The sequence below is a fragment of the Echiichthys vipera genome (assembly GCF_963691815.1).
Source record: "Echiichthys vipera genome assembly, chromosome: 14".
Classification (NCBI taxonomy): domain Eukaryota; kingdom Metazoa; phylum Chordata; class Actinopteri; order Perciformes; family Trachinidae; genus Echiichthys; species Echiichthys vipera.
In genome coordinates, this window is record NC_139839.1 from 7,751,892 (window position 1) to 7,777,037 (window position 25,146).

The window sequence follows — 25,146 nt, forward strand, 5'->3', positions numbered from 1 at the left end:
AGAACTACAAGTCATTGTTTTTTAATAATAGGGTTGATAATGGTTTCAGACTTGGGTCGTTTGTTTACATACAATGATTTTCTATCAGAGTATTACATCCCTTTGCTTCCTTCCTTGTCTTTGATGCAGTTCCTTTATTTATTAAAATTCTACTTTCATCTGCATCACAGATACTATCCAGGCATTATCATATGTACAGGTTATTTCTATTATATGTGCAGCTTATTTTTGCATTAGCTCCTCTGCAAATCGCCCCCCTGGGAATAAAGAAAGTGTGTTTGAATTTGAATACAATATATACAGATATATATATCATATTTATTATATTTTTTTATTCTGTCAAATAATTTTATAAAAATGTTATACTCTACTTTGTTACATTTACTATAAAACAGTGATGATTATTGAGACATTTTGAGACTTAATCAAAGGAAAATAACATTTTGATAGGGTTTTTGTTTAGTTTATTTGATATACTTTTTAAAATTAGTTGAGTTTACTAATTTTCTTGCTTTTTAAGTCTTTGAAATAATTTATCAATATCAATTTTATTCATATACCCTAATATCCAATTATGTTAAAATAGAATTAACAAATATGTTTCCAATAAGTATATTTGGATATGCAACAAAAATGACTTACATGTGTATGAACGTGCACTGTCCCTAATACATGAGTCAAAGAAAGAAAGAACAGAGTTTGTGTCACACAAGTAGTATTTATTTGGTATGAATTGACTGGTTATTAATTCCTGTGCATGTTTCTTATAACAGACTGTTCATGTCAACACTGAATTTGCTACTTATGCAAGATACTGTAAGAGCCACAAAAAACAGTTCTTCTGTAGATGTTATCAAAAACACTCAAGTAGGTCAGACAGGTCGTAGGATATATCACACCAGTTCATTTACGTGAAAACAAGAAGATAAAATCACATTAATAAATTAATTTGGATGAAATTAAACGTATGGAAAGAGGACACACAGGTAGTAGTGAGTAAATATGAATTATGTATGAATGAGGCTCAAACAAAGCAAAGCAGGACCGACGCCAGAATTACTCAACACAAATAAGTTAGCGTACAAACTCCCACAGCCCCGCGTCAATTTGCAGCGACGATACTTCCAGTGATATCCAAAACATCCCAGTCAAGCACACTTTTCATTACACACATATATATATATATACACACATCGTATGAAGGTTACTGCGTTTTCTAAGCTCATAGCCGTGCAAAATAATACACTCCACATTCAAGGACTAAATGCTGCGTCTGACTTTACAACTTAAAACGAAGGAAGAAAACTTGACCGGACCCTTCTGAACACTTGGATGGCAGATCGCAACAGAAAACACGACTTAAAGCACTGCCTATGAGCAAAACTGCCACGACACAAACACATAGGATTCATATCCACCGAATAAAGGGTAGTAATAAAGGGTAATAAAGAGTCCAAGTTCTTAAGACGCCAATTCAAATCATCAGGAACTGGATACCGTTATACACTCAATCTATTTTTTTTTAATCTCTAACTAACTGAAAGCTAGCAAAGAAGAGGACAATATATGAAAAAAAAACAATATCAGGTCTTTTCACCTTTTGACTTCAATCACAGAATAAAAAAAAAGGGGGAATTATTCAAAGAAAGTCAGAATCCTGAGAATAAAATCAGAAATGAATCTCAGAGCCCCCGTTTTCCAAATGAATCGACTATGGAAATAATCGCCGGCTGTATACACTTGTTTTTAGGAAATGTTTTGTTGGACCTTCACGATGGTTGCTTTTATTGGCATAAATGCAAAAGCCTGAAGGTCTCTACAGCTCGAGGTGCAGAGGAGAAGATAATATGTATGAGGAGGGAAAGGAACCCCCGTCCTCTGTCGGTCCTGATGATACTCGGTCTTAGGCTTTCTGCTAAATTCAGCCATCGACTGTGAATCCAGTCCCCCAATAAACCTTTTATCTCCAAAGCAAGGTTATACGAGTTTTGAATTCAATTACTTTTCATTTTGACATTTCAGTGGGTTTCATTTTAGTGTTAGCTTGTTTTTTTAACAGCCAGGTATCACGTCTCAGAAGTATATAGCTAGACACAAATAATACAGCGTTGGAGAATGGCCTAATCTCCCATTATGTGCCCGATGTGAAGTAACTGCGGCAGAGTGCCATCTCCTGGAATGTCAAGTCAGTTCAATTTCAGTGGTTCAATGTCACGAGAGATGACGGTTTTTAATGCGGTCTCCTTTCTTTCTGTGGTGATGTCATCATGATTTTGCTGCCCTCTATTGGTGTAACTTCTCACGCTGCTGCAGTGATGTCAAGTGTACTCAGGGATGTGTCAGTACATCGTGACAGCATTGTTACCTGGTTACAGGTGCAACAAAGCTCAACCACAGAGGGCAGCAAAAACATCTTCAGCCTGGTGTGTTCGTTACTCTATAAAGTCCCTGTTTTAAGTGTATGAAGAGTTTTTCGGATGATATGCATAGCACTGGAATAAAGGTCATTGCATTGAAAACCCGTTTGATTAATTGATGTGATTTGGACATAAACTGTATATAAAGATTGAAGACATGAAAGTCTCGATTGCCCCCCTGGTGGCTGGCGGCAGCATAGGTCATCAACCCTCCTCGGATGTTAGCGGAAGGGATATGGGTAGAACTAAAAAGTACACGACATACATTTTCCCCAAAGATGCTTATTTTGGGTAGTTCTCATCAGGCCGAGTATGTTGAGGTGCTAATTTTTGTTATAAGTTTGGTTTTAATGAGTCATTTGATGCTTTAAAAGGAGGGTGCTACATCATGATTGACAGCTGTGACTGAGTCGGGCATGTGTATGGGCGGGACTTCGATACTGCGGCTCCACCGCCCCGAACAGTACTGCGCAGACTCTGGCTCCAAATAATGTCAGCAGCACCCGTATCTGGGATATTTCTGCTTCATTTTTGACAGTGGGCGGTAGTGGAGATGTGTCATCCATCTGTATATACAATCTATTCAATTTCTTAAATGAATGATGCAATATTGGTTTCAGAAACATCGCCCAGCCCCTGAACAACTACCATTCATAAGTTAAATGGACTCTGTGGCTGTCAGACTGATGATGAACTGGACTGGTGTGCGCTCTTTGAGTATGACATGTACCATTTGCTGTGAGACCAGACAAATAAATATCACACGGCAAGTAAATAACATTTACATTCTTCGCACACGCCAACACATGCTGTCTTTCTGTTTCTCAGGTTCGGTCCAGAGCTAACAGTGATGCGGAGATCTGTAACCAACACTGGACTCTCTGGTCACATGTGATGCGACCCTGATCATAAGGCAGAAGGGATTGGTTTTCAGACTGTCAGCAACAACACCGCGTCAGCAGACGTAAATGACCATGCCTTGTTGCTATGGGAGACAGACAAAGGGGATAACAAGAAGGGGGGGGGGGGGGGGGGGGGGTCGCTGAGAACCTCCTGGTCCATCAGGGAGTCTCTGATCCAATGAGCAGCAGGATCTCATGGGAGAGTATGAAGGTGAAGAAGTAAACGCAGAGGTCGGCAAAGACGTCACCCATCCTCCTGTAGGTGTCCATGGAACGGTTGATGACCTCAGCGGGGATGCCGGACAGCAACAGGGCAGCGGTCAGCACGGTGGTCTGGGCCTTCTTCTCTACCTGGAAGAACAGGAGAAGAATGACACTGTGATGCACGGCTGCAACTGATGATTAATTTCTAATTATCTATTATTTATCCAATTTATTTACTTACATTCAATCAATTCAACCAATTGTTTAGTCAGTAAAATGAAAATTGTGATGAAATGATGAGACAAAAGCAACAAGTTGTGTTTTACAGGAGCCTCAGGGTGACGAAGGCACCTGAAAGTCACTTGCAGCTGCCTGGTGTATTCTTGAACACTGGACAGAGCCAGGATAGCTGCTTCCCCATGCTTCTAGTCTTTATGCTAAGCTAAGCTAAATCACCTGCTGGCTCTCGCCTCATATTTCACATACAGACATGAGAGTGGTGTTAATCTTCTTTTCTAACCCTCAGAAACTTTCAATGATATGTACCGCGGGTGTAGCCAGCAGTGAGATGGTTGTAGTCCACAAGACTGGGCAGTCAGCCAGAGCACAAGGAGGTCAGATCAACAACAATAGTTTGTGTCTGGATAGAACCCAACTTTAGTCAGAAGTAATGCCAAATCTTATGAGATACTGGACAGGTAAAACAAGAACTAGAGGGGCACTCAACAAGCAGAGATCTCCACTAAGGCCTGCCCAATCTCACAATGTTAATGCAGTTTGAAGTTTCCCAGTCAGGTACTAATTTTTTTTCAATTATTCTGACCCACCTGAATGCAGCACAAACGCCTAAAATCTCAATAGGAATAATATATAATATAGATACACAAAATAATGTGCCGTCTGCCCTGTGATTCGGATTCACGGCAAAATTTAATGGGTTCTTCCTTGGCCCATGCCGCACCCTTCCGCCAGGCTTCATTTCACCTAAACCTACCATAATTCTGACAAAACGTTACCTAACCTTTATCAAAATCATGCACGTCACTGTGTTAAATGTTCCACAATGACACCTTCAAAGTATCTCCTCACACCAGTCACTAAAACATTATTTTTGTAAATCATGGCTTCGATATAAGAATCGGCATTCACTGTCTGCATACATGTAACATTTGAGTCTCTAACAACTGGAAAGAGATCATCAAATATGAAATACAAGCTCACCTTTGGAAAGTACTTGGACAACCCCATGTAGGCCAGTTCCAGGGTCAGAAATGGAGCAAATATTGACTGGAATGAAAAAAAAAGGAAAATATCATGTTTCTGATGGTCAGATTCACTATTATTAAATGTGGAATATCAGTCCTCAACGGTGACATGAGGGAATCTAACATTCCCACAATTTATTTAATTGAAAAACCAACATGTAAAATGTCATGACACATCCATTTTTACACCTGAAAGCATCTTTTATTTTCATATAAAGACTGAAAACTGTAACCTATATCTGTATGGTTAAATATTAGTAGCTGCTCAGAGATCAAATGAGACCAGAAGCTGGTATAAAGTCAAAATGACCAATGGGCCAATCACAGTTATCACAGCAACAGTATCGTCAGCGAGTAGACTCACCAGAAACTTGCAGACGAAACCCCTGACAAACATAGCGAGGAGGATGCTGCCGATGAGCCGGAAGATTCTGAAGGGATCAAACTCCTCTGAGTCGGACCCTCCGTCCTGAGTCGGCTTCTCATTGGCCAGCTGACCCCGCAGTTTCATGGCATCATCAAAGCGGGACAGGTACTTCTGGAGGCCTCGACGCGGGGAGCCGCTGATGTCATCCGTCGCCCGCTCCCCCCTTGGTCTCTGTTGAATTCCTCCGATATCGTCTTCCAGAGAGCCTCCCAGGGAGCCTCCCAGCGACTCACTGCAGTCTGGCAGAGGCGAGCCCCTCCTCTCCGGGGTGGCACCGTGGGAGCGGCTGCTAAGCCCTGAAGCCTCTGGAAGAAAGGGAGACGGTCTCTGGGAAGATGAGGCCGATGACCACGGCTCTGTCCTATTGAGATCCAGGTGGAAGAGGGGTTCTTTGGGATGCCGGAGTGCTCCAGCTGAGGGTGTAAGGCAACATCAAATTTAACTAGTGCTGAAATATTAAGTACTATAATTGTTTACATTTTTTATCAAGGGAAATTGGAACTGCAACTTGAACATCTTTATGTTTTGAATTGTTGGGAAGACCAAACAAGTCATGATTCATCATAAACTATTTAGTTAAAAGATGGAACCCTACTTTTGACAACAGCTACAGTATGTCTTTACTTCAGGTTAAACACAGCAAAGTGAATAACGGCCAGTGATCCACATGTTAGAGGGAGCTTGCTTGTGATTGGACCAGGCTCTGTCAAGTAGTGACATTATTTTATACCTAAAAATCCTGCTCTTCTGCCTCAACAGGTGAAACTAAGATAACAGGAGTGAGTGAGATGTCCCCCACAGTCTATCAGGAGAGGAGGTCTAATTGGTACTTTTTACAGCACTATATTTACACTATTTGACAACATTAGTTACTTTGACACTGCAGATTCTGACTATTATTACTAAATATAAATAAACTAATAAATGATGATATATTATTATGGCTTAAAAAACCTAGCTGTAAATAAAGTTGCAATATTAGTAGGCCTGCCCTAGCTTAGTTGATTAGATGAATACACAGTTGTTTTGGTCTTAGTTGACTGAGATGTCTTTAGTCAATCTGTCTGTTTTTCTGCTTGTTTACATGCTGAATGACTTATTATCAAATAGAGATCAACCGATATGGATGTTTTTAGGGCCGATGCCGATCCCCCCCCCCCATCAGCCTTAGCCGATGACCAATACGGACTGCAGATACTACTTTTGCTCCCTCAATTTACATCATAAAAAATACACAATGACGATAACAAATGTTACGAGTCTCAATTTTACAAAAGAGGAACATTTATTGAACTTAAAAAAGGCGTCTCCAGCAACACAGAGCTGCCTGTGGACGCCTGTCTTCAAATAAGAAGCAGAAGAAGAAGAATGCCAGCGAACGCAGCAGCCCGCATCGGCCGATACCGATACACCTAAAAAACGCAAATATCGGCCGGCTGATGTATCGGTCTATCACTAATACCAAGTTACCAAGAAACTTATGAACACATCTCAAAAAAACAAGAAGTAAAGTGATGCTTTTGCATGATTTTTTGTGTGGAGAAAATCATTACAGATCTGTCAATTTGTTATAAATCAACTTATCGATGAATCAAGAATTAGGTCAAAAACAAATGTCTTTAATTGCCGCCACCCCTAAAACATTAGTGATACATATTAATGCGTCACTAATTATAATCCAGCAATATGATATGTGGATTTGAAATAGACAACTATACATGATGATTCATTTTTACTTTTGCTATTTTAAGTATATTTGGACGCTATTTTTACACTGGACAGCAAAGGGAATGAAGAAATATAATCTGTAAATAAAGATATCACACATATGTAGTGGATTAAAATGCAGGTTAATGTTAGAATATTCCCCTCTGATGCAGTGAAGAAGAAATATAAAGCTGCATAAAATGGAAATACTCAAGTAAAGTACCTCAAAAATTGTACTTAGAGCAGTAAATGTACGTTACACCCCGCCACCGTTTACACTGAACATGAATGGTGGAATTACGACAGTGCTTGTGGATGAAGGTAATTTGCAGCAGTAAGATTAAGCAGGTACGTCACGACGATGTGTTTCAATGGTGTAAGTGAATCAGTTGTGCCAGCCTACCGTTGTTTTCAGACTCGTTTTTAGGGAAGCCTACGATTCTGTTCATCCTGTCCTCTGAATTCATGAGCAGCTTTCTCCTCCGGATCTCTGCCCTCCTCTGCGCCGCCGACAGAGAGCCTCCCTTCTCCCCCTCGGTGGCCTCTCCTCTCTCCGACTCCATGTTCCAAACAAACTAGAGTCGACTACAAAGTATATTCACGATACATACACAACAAAATAGTGATTCAGTAGCGACACAAACGCCCCCAGACGACTGAGTTAAGCGGTGTACATGACAGAATGAGAAGAGCGTTGTGTGAAGAGAAACGACGCGCAATGATGACGTATCGGCCGGGAATGACGAAGTAGTTTAAATAAATGCCCTCGGCGCTGACTTGCAGGCAACATGCGCCTTATTAGGAATGGAGGACTAAATGAAACAACAAATGCTTGAATGCATAAATGTATAAATAAATAAGTAAACATAGGAATTATTCATAAATAAATAAAGAGATAAACGAATAAATAAATAAATAAGTACATGAAATACAAGAAATGGGACCTCCTACCCCATTAACACTTGAACACAGAAATACACAGAAATGTAGGTGAACACAAATGTATACATATACCTAAAGCATTTTTTATTATGTTATGTATGTATACATTTATTTACTTATCCATTCATTAATAGGTTGAATATGTAGAATCTTTATTAAAAGCTATATTTAAAAAATAATAATAATAATAATACATCCACGGGGCGTTTTAAGGGGAACAGACTGAAAGTATTGCTTTTCCATAAAAAAATACATTATGTCTGAATTAATATTTTAATTTGTTTTTGACGGGTTTGACAATGACTTTCTGTCACGTTCTGTTTACATTGTACCAGCCAATAGCGTCCTGCATTCTGGGTTGCCAGGGTTGTCTGTTGTTAGGCTACAGAAACAAGGTATAATTTTGAGTCGAGAGCTAGCTAAACGATTACACACCACTCAAAGAAAGACTTCCAGTTGAAGACTGGATAACGTTAAATACCGTTGTGAACTCATTGATTTGTCAAAATTGGTTGTTACCCTGTACGATTCATCACTTGACATGGCGCAGGCTGATCATTTGAAACACTCAGCAACAAACCTGGCAACCCGACTGCTGAAATTATTTTTTGTTGTTGCGACTTCAATCTTGAGACACAAGATGGCGGTGTTCTGCTCATTGTCCACATTCACCCTTTAATTTTTCATTTATTTATTCATTTATTAATGCAATTATTGATTTATGTATTGATAATTAGGGGTGTTATGTTTAATCCTCTATAATAAAGGGGGTAAGCCAATACATGTGAAAGTCTCGCGAGATGGTTAATGGTAGGCATTAAACTCGAATGGCTCACTTTAGATGTTAGATGGTCAGGTTTAAGCACTGATATGGTAGAATGGTTAAGGTTAGTAGGTGATACAGGTGATCAGGAAGCGAGTCTCACAAGAGTTTTTGCAGGATTTCTGTCATCTATAACATCTTTCCCAATCTATTGTCTGACTTTATACCTGATTAGATCACACATTTCCATTTTTGGATTAGTGAAAGGAGAAAGTTGTGCAAGATGTATACTTATAAATGATACTAATACTACACTGTAAAATATACATTACAAATAGGTCTTGCATTAAAATGTTTTCCAAATACAAGTATGTAAGTATAATCAGGAAAATGTTCTGTTATAACCTATTGTATAATTTAATTATTACTCATGCATTGATGTAAAAGCAGGATTTTACAGCTATAGCTAGTTGAGGTGGAGCTAATTCTAATGTCTATCAACAAGTGATTATTTTCATTGTTATTAGTGTGTCACATGGTTACACAGGAGCGGAAAAGTAAAGATCTGTAACGTAATGTTATAAATTTTTTGCTAAATTTGGTATCAAAAAAAGTATCTTTCAGGAACCATTATCAAGGACAAGGTATCAAACCTTTCCAACAACACCCAGACCTACTACAGAATGGATCCAAAGCGTATCTTTTGTCAGGAAAGTGAAGCGTTGATTCCCAGCCCACTTTTTTTTTTTTGTTATAATTTTGGACTCAAGTACAAGTCATGTGACTGGAGTCCACTTATATAATTTACTCTGTACAAACACAGGCTATTTTTATTTTCATCACTTTTTTTTATGAAAGACAATTCTGTGCATGAAGACCAAAACATATACGTCTGTTCCTAAACTCCTAAACACTTTTGCTTATATAATACATAGATTACAAATGGTATGAAATCAGACCAAATCAAAAAAACCTTCAATTCACGTCGAGGAAAACTTGACTATTATTGGTCCATTTTCGGTTTCGTAGTCTTCGCTTTCACTGAATAAACACTGTTCACCCACCAAAACACAAAACTACGTTTAAAAAGTCCCAAACATTTTATTTCCTTAGCGTCATTTCACCTTGATGTTTATACTAAAATCAGCATTTATTCACCTTTATATAACGCAGTCTTTTTCACTATACAAGTATCAATAAGCATGATTAAAAGATCACAATGGCTTTGTTATGTCTGTGTTAAAGAATTTCCCATATCCTATTATATTAAAATATTTTATATATAGAGTCTGCATTTAAACAGAGGTTTAATAATAAAAAGTGACTTCCCATACAAGGCAATTATAGAATTTAATCAGATCGGGAGTCTCATAAATTATTAGATAATCGGAAAAACAAAACAAAAAACGAAGAAACAGAACAGCGATGGCGTCACAGGTGTTCTGAATGTCCAGAGAAGAGGAAAGATGACAGAGGGTTTCCGAAGGACAGACTAGAACGATGAAAACAACTTTCCGCTGCCGAGTCCACACATTCAAGGCAGCTGCGACGGCGAGGTCGATCTGCCTTCCAACAACTTTAACATTTCTGCCTTTACCCCCCAACAGCGTCTACAGGTTTGTTCGACACACAATTATAATGACTGAGAAATAAAAAAAGCACACGTCGTCCTTCAGGTGCGAGAGTAAGAGTGCCGTAAGAGTTCAGGTGTTCCGTGTACAAATACTCTTGGTGACACTCAATAACAGTCTGAGCGCAGACACACTAACTGCTCATGAACCTATTCTTAAGCATACAAGCGCGCGCACACATACACACGTTTGACTTGTTTTAGTAAAGACGGCTGTGCTTTTTGAACAAAAACACTTCACACATCCGTTTGCCTGGACTGTATCTGAACGATACCTCAGTAAGACAGCATTGTTCTATGAGAATAAACACTGATTCATTCCATTATTGACATACATCATCACCATGAATTTCTTGATTTCTTTTCCAGCTGGGTAAAAAGTGCTTAATAAGCATCAGAAGCAATTCTTTGTCGAGCTCCGTCCTCGCACTGTCCGCCCCATAGTTTGATTTGAGTGACGCTTCACGTCAGTTCGGCTGTTCCGTAGGGAGATGGTGGGCCACAACTGAAAATTGAGCAAGACACGTCCTATAGTCTGACTCCCACTGCTTTCACACATATACACACACCATGTACATACATACGCACACACATACAACGATGCACGTCCTCGCTTCAGTGTTCTCTTGTCTCCACAGTCCCACTGAAGATTATTTGGAGACTTGCTGTTGGATGTGGAGTAGGAACTCGTAGTACGACAGGGCCGACTCCGTTCGGTCCTCGATCATGTTCTGCATAAAAGTGGGTTTCAGCTGGCTCTCGTCCCTGATGGAGTCAAAGGGTAAAGAGGGAGAAAGAAAGTTAGTATTAATGGTTAGTTGTAGTTGCTCAGATGCCCTTTCATTCTGAAAGAATCTGGTGTCCTTAAATATCCATATCTAATTATCCATCCTGTCCATTAAAAATGTATAAAAACATTGAGAATGTTCAGAGAAGAGCTACTAAACTAACTCCAGGTCTTATAGAGATGCCATGCTGAGAGTCATGGATTGTTGTGGATTGCTACTGCAGCCCTCAGTGGTTTTCTAAGTTAAAGAGTTTTCATCCGAATTCTGTTCCAGTTAAAGAAAGTCTCATGAGTAACCACTGCTGCTCGGTGGGTTATTTTTGGGCAGTTATTCAAGCCTTTTTATTACAGAGGACAGATGTGAAATGGGGTGAGAGAGAGGGGGAGCAAAAGGCCACCCACAGGTCGGATTTGAACCCATGGCCCACGCTTCGAGACCCTTCAGCCGCTTTACATGGGGAGAATACTCTTAACCACAGAGGCACCAATTTTTTAAGATTGCACCAGCAAGCAGGGCACTCAAGGGTTTGCTCCGTGGAACAGAAGGTGATCTTAAGACAGATTAGACAGTTAATTAACTGCCAAAATAAAAATCTACCAGAGGCTATTAGCTGGTTTTAAGTTGCACACACTCTTGCTACTTGATTCTTTACTCTCTTATACAGGATGTTGACTGTTGCCCACCTGATGACGTGCAGGGAGGGGAAGAACGGCCTCTGATCCCTTAACCAACCGATGAAAGCTCTGGTTCTCTGCGACTCGGCAGTGTCCAACTCTGGGAGCAGATACTGTGAGGAGAGAAAGCGACAGTCACGTTTTCATCATCAGGGAGGAGGATGCAATGAGTGCAACTGTAGTTGTAACGTCTGTGAGTTAAAAGAGCATTTACGGCATCCTCAAGACAGTTTGTTAGTAAATCCTGCTGCACAAGTTTAAGGTGAAGTAGAATATATCATCAAGTGTTACTGCTGTAACATGATGCTTCCTACCAGGTTATCAGGCACGGCAGCATAGTTGGGAACTCCCAGGACTTGTGTGAGGAAATTGGGGTGGCAGTTCCGCCCGATCCACAGATACATCACCTTCAACAGAATAATGTATATATTAAATGCAATCACAAATCACTTACAACTAAAGGGTAAGTATTGCAGTATTAAGAGTTACTGGATGCTTGAAATAAAAGCGAGATAAAACTATTTTGAAGTGGGATGGTATGAGGTACTTATCTACCCTAGTCTAGGGATGACGGTAAGCACACAGCCAGTTTGGAGAAGCAGACATGATTGCCTGGTGCATTGCTTGTTAGACAGTTTTATGGCACGTAAATATGGCAGCCAAATTCAGAGACCACCGTCTCCTCTCTGCTCTATGGTACTGACTTAGTGTTAGAGGAAACACATCACATGTTCCTTTTTTTCCTTTCTTATAGACAATCAGGCAATGCTTTTTTGAACTGCAAGATTTTTAAAGGGTTCAGTGTGACGTTCAGTGTGAAGTTCAGGGTGACAGCAAGGTTCATGTAATAATAGTAAGCCATGTTAGCCCTCCAAACTAATGCATGCTTACTATACTAATGATGGATCGGAAATGTGCTGACAAATGGTTGAGAAAAGAAATTAGAGAAAATGTAGCAACTCATTAAATGAGAGACACTGGGTGACATCTCAAGTTGGATCTTTCCTTTGGACTCAGACAGGTTTGAGACATGAGCTTTGCAGTTCTGTTTCAGCTTTTTATGAGTGCTAATTTTAAAACCACAGCTTAAAGCTTTGTACCGTTCCAGCATCCATGAGGAAAACGCCCTCCCTGCCGAGCTTCTCCACAGACAGCTGCAGCACTCCGGGCTGAGGGATGGTCCGCTCATTGATGTTCAAAGCTCCCTGAGGGGGTCAGGAAACAGAAGAGAAGATTACTCAGGGTGGAATATATTGGGTTGACTGTTAAAAAGATAAACACCACATGGACTGAATTTAGAGTTTAAGCTGTCCGTTATTTAGAACATGTTACGTGTTATTTATGTTGTTTTAAATTTTTACTCTATTCATAAAAGCTCATATCCAGGGTCACCACCTTTTTCACCTCTAAATACACAGAAATCTCTGAGATGTTATTTCACCCTCCTCACCTCATCGGTCAGATCGTCGATGCGGTACAGAGCAGGGTGAATCATCAGCATTGCGTAGACCAGCGGCTGGTACTTCAGCTGACACATGGCAAACACCCGGTCATCCAGCCTGGTGCTGGTGCCCGTCCTGAAGGCTTTCTGCAGGGTTCACACAGAAACACATCAAACTGAATCAATTAAGGTACATGGATTGGTTCAAAAACACAAGATACTTGAAGTAAAGGCTGTTTAATAAGTCTTTCATAAGTGTTTTTGTGTTTGTTGCACTAGTAAATTAACAAATCTTAACAGATTAAGATTTATTGAAAGTAGTTTTGAATGTGGCACTGGTGGACAGTGCAGTGTAATGACTGCATCTTGTAACAAGCTGACCTGTTTGAGCAGGGCGAGGATGAAGAGGGGGAAGAGTCTGAGGCAAGCCGGGGCTAGCAGGCCGGGCTGCTGGATGGTCAACACAGACTGCCGGAACGACGTCAGGGAGTCAATGGCAGCGTTGGTCATCGCATCTCTGGCGTCACTCAGACTGGCTGCTGCTGAGCGGTCCACAGCTGGAGAGAGAGAGAGGGATACATATGCAGCCGGAATCTCAATCTTTCAGCCACGATGAGATTTTAAAAATCTCTGACTTTGGCGCCCCCCAGTGGATACTTTGACAGATGTCATAATCACGTACAAATTCTGTATATAATTGCTCTATGTAAGACTTACAAGAGATACGGACTAGGAAGTAAGATGGGACTACTTACCATGATGAGTTTAGAATATCTATGTTAAATAAAATATCTGTTGTGCACAGTTTTTGTTTCTAAACCTGGAAAAAACATCAGGACGGTTTATTAATTTAGTATAGTTTGTAATATTTGTTGCTACTCATTATTCTTTAATTCAATGTATATAAGAGGAGGGAGAGATAAAAAGGAGTTCACACATTGAATACTGCTTTGTGTTTAAACTTATGAATGTTGAAACGAAGCGTAAATGTTGTTGTTTTAAAGGCATATGTTGTAAAAAGCTGTATATATTGTTTTTTATTCAAATGTAACCTTTTTTTAAAGATTTTTTATGAGAGACATGGGCAAAGGGCTTCAGGTCGGAGTTGAACCCACGGCCGTTGCCACAAGGACATTCAGCCTCTTTAAATGGGGCAAATTCTCTAACCACGGCCCTATTTCAATGTAAGACTTTTAGTATTGTGTACATTTTTGACCAGTTTAAATCAGCAGTGGAAAGGCATCACCAGTGTTTGTGTCATCCTGTGCCATATTTTGAAGAGAACAAAAATATCAGCGTCTGTTCTCTAAGCGACTGTGAGATGAGCCGGGACAGATCCGACTGCTCAGTATGTGCTAGTTGCTAGGTAACCACAGCTGTCGCCACTCATCTCCATCTGTCAGTGGTCATAACAGTGAAGTAGATAAAACCCTGCAGTGATTTAGTTGTGAGCCAAAAGACTATTTACTGCAACAATGAAAAATAATTTGTGGGAGCGATGCTTTTTACAAATCCAAGTGTCTTTTTCGGCTTGTGTTAACATTTTAGGGGAAGAAAATGAGATGGTATTGAAGTTATGTCTAATCTGCATCAAAGCAAATAATCTTATGAGATAATTATTACCAGAGCATCTTGTTTCTCATTTTGTTTTCATATCCATCTGCTGAAGGGGGAAAGATTCTGAGTTTAGCATGTGCACTCGTGAACATGGTTTTCGGATTTCAAGAGAAGACATCTTGTGCCCTATGGTTAAACTTTTGAATTGAACACTATTTGTATATTCTTACATTGTAGACTTTGGAATTAGGGAGAGGGGATATATGCAATTTCAGCATTTGTCCCAAATGAATATTTAAAGCAGAATATATTTATGTCTTAAAGCATGTATGGAGGAGGTCATCAAAAGGTGTTATATAGTTTAGTACCTACCCATACAAGCCAGCAGTCCAGTGATGGCTTGAACATCCGCCCCGGCAAAGATGTCTGACAGAGAATTCACCACAGGGAGACACAGGGTGTGGACACGGATCCTCCTCTCTCCTGTTAAGAGACATCACGTTATTTAAACAAAAGAGACAATGGCTTTTAAAAAAAAAACAGAACAATCTTCGCTGTGTTTTGTATGTGTACCTTTGCTGGACGTGTAAAGCAGCGCAGCCTGGAAAGAGACAACTTGCATGTCATCCAGGTTTTCCTCAATGGACATCTGAACTGCAAAGCCGGCGTCTGGGTTCACGTTGGGAAGGGACAACAGATCCGTGGAGCGAACAAAGAAGTTTCCATGGAACGTGTGGATGGAGAGACCTGCAGAGAGACAGAGAGAGACAAGATCAATCAAATTGGACTGACAACAAAACAATAACAACAAAAGTGTATTCGACTGGACTGGAGATTGTAAATGTTCTTCAAAGTGACTGATTATAAGATTTTAAAGCATTCAGGGGCTGTATTGTTTTAAAGTTTGAATATGTAGAATCTTTATTAAAAGCTAAATTTTTTTTGAATAATACACCTACAGGGTGTTTTGAGTGGTACAGAATGAAAGTATTGCTTTTCCATAAAAAAATATATTTAGTCTGAATTAATATTTAAAAAATAAAAAAAATTCACGGGTTTGACAATGACTTTCTGTCACGCTCTGTTTACATTGTACTAGCGGCTGACATTGCGGGTTGCCATGGTTGTCTGTTGTTCAGCGCAGCTACTGTAGGCTGGCACTGGTGAAATGGAGTTCCTGCAGCTGCCTTTTTGTCCCAGTAGCTGAGTGTCCGGAGACGGGTAAAAACGAGAGTCAATATAGACCAAGCATTTACTCGACATACAAGATAAAGGAGTTCAACGGCATTAAAACACACGCCAAGCCAAAAAGGTTATTTTTCTCCTTGATGGCTAAGCTAACTTTCATGTTTACTTAACAGTAACGGTCAGTCAAACTCCTCTGCAATACTTGTTTTTATGGTGAAATTTGGCGGAGAAGATGGGTTCAAACAGGGTCAAACAGACTCCGGTCTCCTGTAGGTTACTGGGCCGGGTCTGACCAACCTGGCAACCTGAGTGGTGGAATTAGGTTTTCTTGATGCAACTGCAATCTTGAGACAGTGCACATTCTACATATTCAACCTTTAAGTACTATTTAAATAATAATAATAATAATAATAATAATAATAATAATAATAATAATTTGAGTAAAAAAGAATTGTGAAAACTTTCAACACTTTACTGATAAAGTTAATCACAGCAGCGAACCAGTGCTATCATCTACAGGGAAGACAACACATCCTAATTATTCATGACTAAAGCAATGCAGCAGAAATCATGATAAGATGAAAAACAAGGGGTTCACCTTTCCAGCATTTACTAAACGTCTACATAATGTTCACAGAGTCACATCTGGGAATGCGTATTCAGGTCAATGCTCAACTTGTACCAACTGACCTTTGGTGCAGCGTATCCTCATGACGGCCTCAAAGCCTATCTTTCTGGTGAAGTATCTCTTCAGATCCTTCTGGAAGCACTCCACCTGGGCAGGGTTGTGCTGGTGATGGTAGGAGGGGTAGTGGTAAACGCTCCCTGCAGAGTATCTGGATATGCAGCCTTGGAGAGAGAAGGCACAGAGGAGAAGAATGCTGATTGTCTTACTTGACATGATAAAATCACCTCTGGTGTGTGTGCATCTGATAGAATGAAAAACATAATTCATTATCAGGCCTTTTGCCATTCCTGTTGACATAGAAACGTGTTTTGTTTTTCATTTATTCTACTGACTGATTATCTGTTTTTAGCCCTCTGTGTTTTAACATCCAGAAACCAAAAAAGCCTTACTTTGCCTATGTTGTTAAAAATGTATTCTGAAAAAAGATAAGGCCTGAAAACCTGAATTAGCCCTATCAGGTCAAAGTATTCTGTGAGCACTAGATATCTAAATAAACTAAATAAAAAGGTCCACTAGACCCTTCCTCCCTCTTTTCTTCTATTTACCCTCTCCTATCCATTTAGCAGGGACTTACCAAGCGATGCCAGGTCGCAGTACCGAGAGCTGAGCAGGAACAGGTCGGCTGCCACCTGCTGGCCGGAGCAGTCCAGAGCCAGCTTCTTGTAGAAGTCTGTTGCTGGGGATAAGTGTTGGATGTCCTGAGGGAAAATACACAAGGTGAGACTATGAGCTCAAAATGAAGATGTAATGGTGCTACACAAAATTTGTCAAAATCTAAAATAGATAAAGATCTTATTATTGCTGAAAAGCCAGAAAGCCTGATTCGTCATCAATGCTGGTCTTTGACTTCAAAGATTCCCCTCTGAATCTTGGCCCCTGAAATAAATCTATAACTTTTCCATAATTAAGTCAAAGTGCTTCCGTAGCAAGAACTCAAAGTTGTTTTTCATTGCCATTAAAAGTCCTGCTTCAATTGCCAGGAAAGTGTGAAACAAGCAGTCAAGAAACATTTTTGTAGCATGAAAGATATGCCATCCTCTGTTATTACCTGACTTCACTAGAGAATTCTGGCTTTCCCTGTCTGATATAGTCCTCACAATTCATTGTTGGCTTATGATTAGATTAGTCTGCCGTCATGGAAATTGAAAATTTATTTTTCTATTGCAGCAACTGCTCATGAACCTGCCTTGGCCATGGTACCAACAACATAAGTAAAAAAACAAGCATGTATCATTTCTTTATCAGGGACTTTTGCCTACATAAACAAGATTACATAATGCTGCTGTACAGTATACAGCTCTGATCCTACTGTCTCTTACCTTGGCAGATGCCCGTTGGTTGGGGTCTTCTCTGGACTGGAGTGCCCCCACACCGAGGTTAGGCAGCTGGGTCTGAAAGATGGACATGCGCCCTCCGGTGGGCGACAGCAGCTTGAAGGCTGCTTGCAAAGCTGAACCCAGGGCAGACTGGGTCTCCATGGTCTTTTCAAATAGATTTGGCAGGCTCTTCAGCAGATCCTGCACAAGCTGAAAAACAAATAGAAGGAACGAGTCTCAGTATTCCCTCAATCCCATTAATGATCCCTGAGGAAAAACTTCTGTTGCTCATTTCATCTTTCTTCCATCTGCAAGGAGGTCAGAGCCCAGAAGTTGTTTGCGAAAATACATGACTAAAACTAAGCTTAAAATATGTGTGTGTGTGTGTGTGTGTGTGTGTGTGTGTGTGTGTGTGTGTGTGTGTGTGTGTGTGTGTGTGTGTGTGTGTGTGTATATATATATATGAGGAGGTTTGGATTATTATTTACATATTATTCACAACTTAGCTGTGATTAAGGTACAATTTCTTACCTCTTTGCATTCATTGAGGTTTACTAGAAGGCTGTCTGGTGTTGGTAAAAAGATATCTGTGGAGCATTAAAAAAAATACTATTTAAACAAATACAATACAGCCACACTAGTCATATACACTCTGGCATCACAATGGTGGTGAGACAGAGATAATAAAAACAGAGCTCTCAACATGTAAGTTTGCACATAGCTGAGGTCCCATTGTTGTAGTAATGAGTGTGTGGCCTTCGCGCTCAGCTGCATCTCACCTTCGATGTCAGACACAATGAGCATCTGAGGCTGAGAAAGTCCCTCCTGGAGGTTGTAGAAGTGGATGGTGCTGTCAAACGTGATGAAGCCTACCTTTGTCCGAGAGTCTCCAGGAAGCCTGTGACAAAGACACACACACAGAGAGATTCACCGACACAGATTCACAGACACACACAAATAAAACTAGCACTCAGGTGAGATGGATTACCTACTTTCGTCTGTATTGACAAAGCCTCACTTATGAAATTATGCTGCTTCTGTTGAATTTTTTATTTTACCTTACAGCAATAATTAAAAAACAATTTTCCTATATTTTGCAACTTTCTAGCAGGACAGAAGTGTATTCCTAAACAATGAAATACCTTTATAAACAACTAGACTAAACTAAACAAGTAGGAGTTTTAAAACTATGTCAGTTTATCCACACGTGAAATGTCACACAATTAAACTGAATTTGTTTATCGCCATCTGTACTGTTGAAAACAGAAAATGACAAAAAAAAAGGGCCCTGCTGTCTTCCCCATGTCTAATAACTGGAAACTGAATGTTGTACATACGCATTGATGTTGTCTAGCAGTGACTGGCAGAACACATTCAGGTAGCCCGTCTCCACTGCATTGTGGGATACGTCAAGAACGAAGAGGTAAACAGCTGGCTGTGGTGGCCTCAGCTGGGTAAATGAGGGCAAATGCATGAAGCATAACTCAAGGTCATTGAACACACCATCACAATCGCGCACACAGATTTATGTATAATTTGTACACATTCCATGCATCATGTTTAGTAGCCTTGACAATAATATTTAGATGGAAATTATTCATTCATTCACTTTTAATTTACAGTGAACTAATAAAACAAATAGCTGTTCAGATCCTAAACAGGATCAGTGTAAATAAAGCTGTTGAAACCTACCATGTATTCTGAAGGAGCAATGAATTCAATGGTGGCGTTCTGGACCTCGGGTCTTTTGTGTGGCTCTCCGTACGATCTGCTGACTGGGTTGTACATAAACTCCTCTGGAACTACACACAAACACACAACATTAAGGGAGGTTATAGATGCAAAAGCATAAATATACCTTTTCCAAAAACTATCATAAAGACAGGGACAACAATAAATTAAATGCCAACGCTTTGACCAAGAATACAATTTGACTATGGAGTGATTATTAAGTTGAATTCGCCAAAAGTGAGCAGCTCTGTAAATCCTCATTTGCAGCTTTTAGTATGCCTGGAATAATTTAAACACAAATTTCTTATGTAACTGAACTCGTATATCCTGAAACTCAGTGTCAGGGACAGTGGCACCTTCGCTGGGGTTCATAAAGTTAAAAACAAAAAGAAATGGCTTTTAGCCAGTTGTAATAATCTGGCAATCTTCTGGCTCCTTGAAAATTCAGATAATTGTGCTTCATCATTTTCTCCATTGTACTGTACATTTTGTAGCTAGGCTGTATTATTTTGGACACTTGTCGAGCGCCTCCAGTGTTCAGATGATTATATTTCAAAGAGCATGCATACATCACTCCGCCCCCTTTCTTACCATCATTGACCCGATAGCACAGGTTGCACTTCCACCTCCTCTGGTCCAGAAAAGAGACGAAGGGATTGATGTAGGTTCTGCAGGACCGACACCTGACGATGGTGCTGGATGTCACCACAGGAAGCTGCTGCAAAGAAAACCACAGAATAAAAACAGACCGTGTGAGAAGTGCCTCAGGGCAAACTCATTATCTTGTTACATGTCGTAACTGGCATTTCAATAAAGACTCTCTTAAAGCTGTCCAAATTGTGTTCTCAAATAAAACCGGAACAAACATGAATTCACTCCGACAGATTTTGCCCAGAGGCGCATTTAGACAAATCCTGTTCCTAAGAAAGGTGTTATAAAGATTTTCAGAGAAGTCTGATGTCCTTAACTTATTTAAATCTAAGGAACATAATAATTGCAGACGAGGCTGTAGGTGATTTTTAAACTTATTGGCAAAGAGGCCACAAATGCTAATTTCTCCTGGCACCACCTCCCTTCACATTAATGCAATAAACACATACAGATTACCACCCCTATGTGCTACCTGGTACTTAAATGGTGAAGCAGCAGTGATCACCTCCACAAAAAAGTGTGTCTTGAGTGCCTTGTGAAAAAATATCACTGGCTCCAAAGGGAAAATAAATTATCGGAATGGCATGCCTTCGAGCGTATCAATCCCTTTTATTAATGCCATCCTGTTTTTCCTACAGTTGGGCATTGCAAAACAATAGGGTTGGGTACTGAACTTTCTGCATGTTTGACAAAGAGCAGAGCTCAGTTCCTACACACAGGCACGCATGCAGATGAAGCAAACAACGTTGACCCTGAAGCTTGTTCAAGTCACAGTGAGTCAGAAAGATGACAAGCCGTAAGCGGTAACCAGTGTAGTTACAAAACACCACTCAGACAACACTCACTGCTGTGTAATATAATATAATGGCTAGCCTGAAGTGGTCCCTGTGTGGTTAGACTTCCTCTGAGACACACAACAGAATTCCCTATGCCCTGGTGACAGGCTGGAGGTTGTAGGGACAAGTTTGGAGGAGTTTTATATTGTGTAGTGTGTTAAATCTTCTAAAGGAATATCAAAATGTTCTAAGTAAACAGTATAAAGAGGCTTGGTCTTGCTTTTAAAAATGAAATTCAATTTTTGTAAACAAGTACAAGTAACTAAAAAAAGAAACCCAACCCAACAAAACAATGACATCAAACTCATGCATCTAAGCAGCTGGAAACTTGCAATAGGAGGAGTCATGTCAGGTCAAGTGTGGCTTCCTTTCAGAAAGAAGAATGCCTGTAACCTTATTATTTAAAGTGTGAGTGGAAACACTAGTAAATGTAGTTTCCTCTGAAGAAACATAGAGGTGTTTACACTGTTCCTCTAAATCCATTACCCCAATTCAGCAAAACAGCTTTATTGATTACGTGTCATTTAAGAAATTAGGTTATGATAGAAAATCCAACAATAACATTACTTAAGTTTATGTAAATGCACTGACTGGCGTGTGTGCACGTTAAATATTGAACTGAGGCGTTACCGAGAGGTCTTTGAAGGGGTGGAGTAGCAGGCCCAGCGGCATCTTGGCTTTATTGAGCAGTGACTGGGTCTTAGGAATACTGGTCAGCGTACTACGGAAAACCCTGGAGAGACACACAAACACAGAAATTCACAGTTCTTGAACTGCATGCAGAGATCATGTTGTCCCCAGTACTTTGCATGCTTCAAAAATGTTGTCTAGGAACAATGTAGCCAATAAACTCCAAGGGCAACATACGCAGGGACAAATGAATGCTTATGCTTATCTACTGGAAAATGTGTACAGTTGCACAAATGGCAAACAAATAGCAAACATTTCATTCATTCATTCATTTCATTTAATTATTTTCTTAACACAAAATTGCATAGTATACTAGATATATATATTCAAAACACTGAACACCACAGTAATATCAGTTTTAAAGGACAATAATCAAATTAAAGATAATATGGACACGTGCTGTCATCAGTATTCTGCCATGGCTTACTCTGGGTTGCAGTTGATCTTCTGCAGGTCCTGTGGGAGGCAGGGTGTTGGTGCGGGGATCGGGCTTGGTGGCAGCAGGTTCCTTTCCTGGAGCAGGTTGACCACTCTCAGGGCCTCTGGGGTGCTGGATTGGAGGCTCATGGCTGCCAGGGACGGGCTCAGCTGGGCTGGCCCTGGGCCACCAGGTGGCTGAGAGAAGGGAAAACAATGGGCTATTTAGCGCATCAGTTTACCAAAAGCTTGTGACAGCCAAATCACTTATCATGGGTGACCACCCATGCTTTGATTGACTGGTGTAGATAATCTGATCCCTTTAAGGCCAGAACATTACAGAGATTTAGTATTTCCTCCAGCATTTTTATCTTGTCATGGCACAGCCAATTAAATTTGGACATTTACACATTTATGGAGTTATGGATGACACTGACTGTTATATAACAAAGAAACAATCAGTCCGATATAACAGCAGACCAATGTGTTAACATAGCTGTTGAAAAATGGTATTTGTTGGTATGAACTTAAAAATGTGTTTTTAGTTCCATAAATATTGAAAGCACATCACATAACACAGAAAGCAAACTGTATGTAGGTTCTGTGATACTGTCAAATCAACGGCTCCTCGTCCATTACATGGCAGAAATGGCAGGGCACATCGTTCCAAAACCATTAAAAATTAGCAAACAAACAGTATATGTGACATGCTCCAACAGTACTCAGTCAGCACATGGCTGTGACACATGGCCCTCTCACCTGCTGGTATGGCTGAGGTGCTTGAGTGTAAGGCTGTGTGGCGGCCTGCATCGCAGGATGCATGGGAGAGGTGGCGTTGTGAGTTGCCGAGGTGTTCTGGTACCCAGGGGGCAGGGAGGGGTAGTGGCCTAAGTGCCGACCAGGAGGTCCAGGCTGGGGCAAGCCAGCTGTGGAGGAAAAGGCAAAAGAAATTAGGTCAGTATAAATGAGAAATCAAACCCACTGAGGAACAGTGATAACTGAAAGTGATGCTCTCTAACGATCTAAATGATATTTTACCATATAGCCCAGACTTTATTTGTCTTGCTGTGAACAAATCCCATGAAAAGACCAAACCCAACAATGCATCAGTCCATCTTTTATCATTTCCCTGTGATGTGGCACAGTGACCCAAGCCTGTACTGAAGATGTAATTCTTTAAAAAACAAGTAACAAATATATAGTTTCACTTTAAAAAAAATACTAATTAATTATATAAGAATTTCCCAAAACAGCTGTGCACTGTTTTTTAAAGATACCGTTACTAAAACAGGAGGAAATACTGCAGGCGGTGGGGACTATTTGAGCTGCAGATAATACACATTTGGTGGCTATGTATTTAAGGTAGTGTATGTGGAATTGATTCAAAATAAACAGTGCTGGTGTTTCATGGTAACGACTGTCTTTTCATGGGATTTGTTGATGATATGAAAAGCATAGAATAATCCCAGACATATCTTTGGAATGAAAGAAAATGAAAGGCTGGTTACAGCATGCCAGAATTGACAGTCATTGGTGGGCTTTGCGGGAGCTTTACTCTTGCAACATTGTGTAATTAGTACAGAATAATAAATCCAACAGGTCATCATTTGTAAGTGTTAAAACAGTACTGAAGGCTTATTATAAAAAGGGTTTTGCCAACACGCTTTACCTCCTCTGAAACCTGTGATGTGAATTGTTAGAGGAATAATTGCCCATTTACTGCAAGTGTGTAGCAAGCATGAAACCCTATTTAGTAAATATAGACAGTACGGTACATGGGGTTGGTGTGAAAAAAGTTAACATGTGGGAGAAAATGGCCTTACCCATTTTGTTGTCAACATGATTATAGCTGTTGGGTGCTTGTGGGCCGTTGCCAGCCACAGTTCCTGTTTTAAAACAAACACAGATGTAATGTGGATAATTGTATTGACACTTTTTGCTATTTCTATCCCAGTGTGCTAACCACAGTCGATGGATATGGAATTATCTGATTGACAGTAAAAGCTACATTTAAGATGGACACAAAAGAGTACTGAAGCAAAACAACAACAATACTAATGATGCAGATGATGGGACTTGATGGATGATGTCCAAAAGAAATACTTGTACTCTGGTGTTTCTAAGATGTTTATTCGGAGGAGATGGGAATGGATGACAGAGAAGTTAACAAGGGAACAAACAAGAAATATGTTACCAGGGATGCACTGATACTAAAAAAGAAATACGGGGCTAAAGCAGCACTAACACCCAGCTGCATAAGCACACATTATAGAAAGCCAAGCAAAGCATCTTGGCTAATCTATTGAGACTTATTTTCTGTATTGTTCTCTTAAAATAACAGATTGGAGTTCTGTATCGGCTGATTCAGCAGAGCTTTATATTTGGTATCGATTTAAGGGAAGGTAAAAACAAATTAGTGCATCCCTAGATACAATGAACAACAGCACAAAGAGGACAGGATGAGCACCATGGCACTGAAACTAACAGCTACTGAGAGATTTGGCCACACCTGGACATTCAATATCCCCCTCCTGGCAGTCGGGCTCAGTGGGGGGCAGAGTGCTGTTAACGGCACCCCCACACTGAGCTGGCATGCAGAGGAAGGAGGGGAGGGAGGGAAAAAACGGAAGGTGATCAGAACAAAAATGTCTGTTTTATAAAAGCACATTCAGTAACAGACTTGTAATCACTGACAGCGTTCTGATTTAAAATCGCCACAGACCCACAGTGTCATTAACAGGTTTGAAACCACAACTGCCTAATTCATACGGGAAATGTTGTGCTGCACTGACTTCGACCGTCAACGATTCCACAAGCTTGCTAACCTAGTTAAAACACCCAATTAAAACCTGGCTAAAACATCCGACCTTCTGCAATCAGTCCGAAATACTAGCTCTTTTTAAGTGATTGGT

General features: G+C 40.2%; 2 protein-coding genes across 3 annotated transcripts in view; both read right to left on the minus strand.

Moving 5' to 3' along the window:
• Positions 1-826: 826 nt before the first annotated feature.
• On the minus strand, positions 827-7,551 carry camlg (calcium modulating ligand). The gene is made up of 4 exons (XM_083926560.1): positions 7,326-7,551; positions 5,153-5,628; positions 4,745-4,810; positions 827-3,670 (listed from the first exon to the last, which is right to left on the minus strand). The coding sequence occupies exons 1-4, from the start codon at positions 7,483-7,485 to the stop codon at positions 3,479-3,481; spliced, it is 894 nt and encodes a 297-aa protein (XP_083782686.1). The 5' UTR covers positions 7,486-7,551; the 3' UTR covers positions 827-3,478.
• A 1,946-nt stretch (positions 7,552-9,497) lies between these two features.
• The window catches only part of LOC310956303 (uncharacterized protein), a 243,809-nt gene continuing 228,160 nt past the window's right edge, over positions 9,498-25,146 (minus strand). The window contains exons 15-34 of one of the 2 annotated variants that reach the window (XM_083926493.1): positions 24,058-24,120; positions 22,994-23,160; positions 22,245-22,432; positions 21,758-21,860; positions 20,232-20,355; positions 19,602-19,711; positions 19,247-19,359; positions 18,689-18,807; positions 18,441-18,496; positions 17,913-18,119; positions 17,168-17,291; positions 16,596-16,754; positions 15,291-15,464; positions 15,090-15,200; positions 13,542-13,717; positions 13,170-13,307; positions 12,820-12,924; positions 12,034-12,126; positions 11,729-11,832; positions 9,498-11,022 (exon numbers count right to left, since the gene is read on the minus strand). In XM_083926493.1, the coding sequence (XP_083782619.1) occupies positions 10,908-11,022; positions 11,729-11,832; positions 12,034-12,126; positions 12,820-12,924; positions 13,170-13,307; positions 13,542-13,717; positions 15,090-15,200; positions 15,291-15,464; positions 16,596-16,754; positions 17,168-17,291; positions 17,913-18,119; positions 18,441-18,496; positions 18,689-18,807; positions 19,247-19,359; positions 19,602-19,711; positions 20,232-20,355; positions 21,758-21,860; positions 22,245-22,432; positions 22,994-23,160; positions 24,058-24,120 (2,549 nt within the window). In that variant the 3' untranslated portion in view covers positions 9,498-10,907. Of the gene's footprint in view, positions 11,023-11,728; positions 11,833-12,033; positions 12,127-12,819; positions 12,925-13,169; positions 13,308-13,541; positions 13,718-15,089; positions 15,201-15,290; positions 15,465-16,595; positions 16,755-17,167; positions 17,292-17,912; positions 18,120-18,440; positions 18,497-18,688; positions 18,808-19,246; positions 19,360-19,601; positions 19,712-20,231; positions 20,359-21,757; positions 21,861-22,244; positions 22,433-22,993; positions 23,161-24,057; positions 24,121-25,146 lie in introns of both variants that reach the window. The other variant, XM_083926492.1, reaches the window with a different exon arrangement.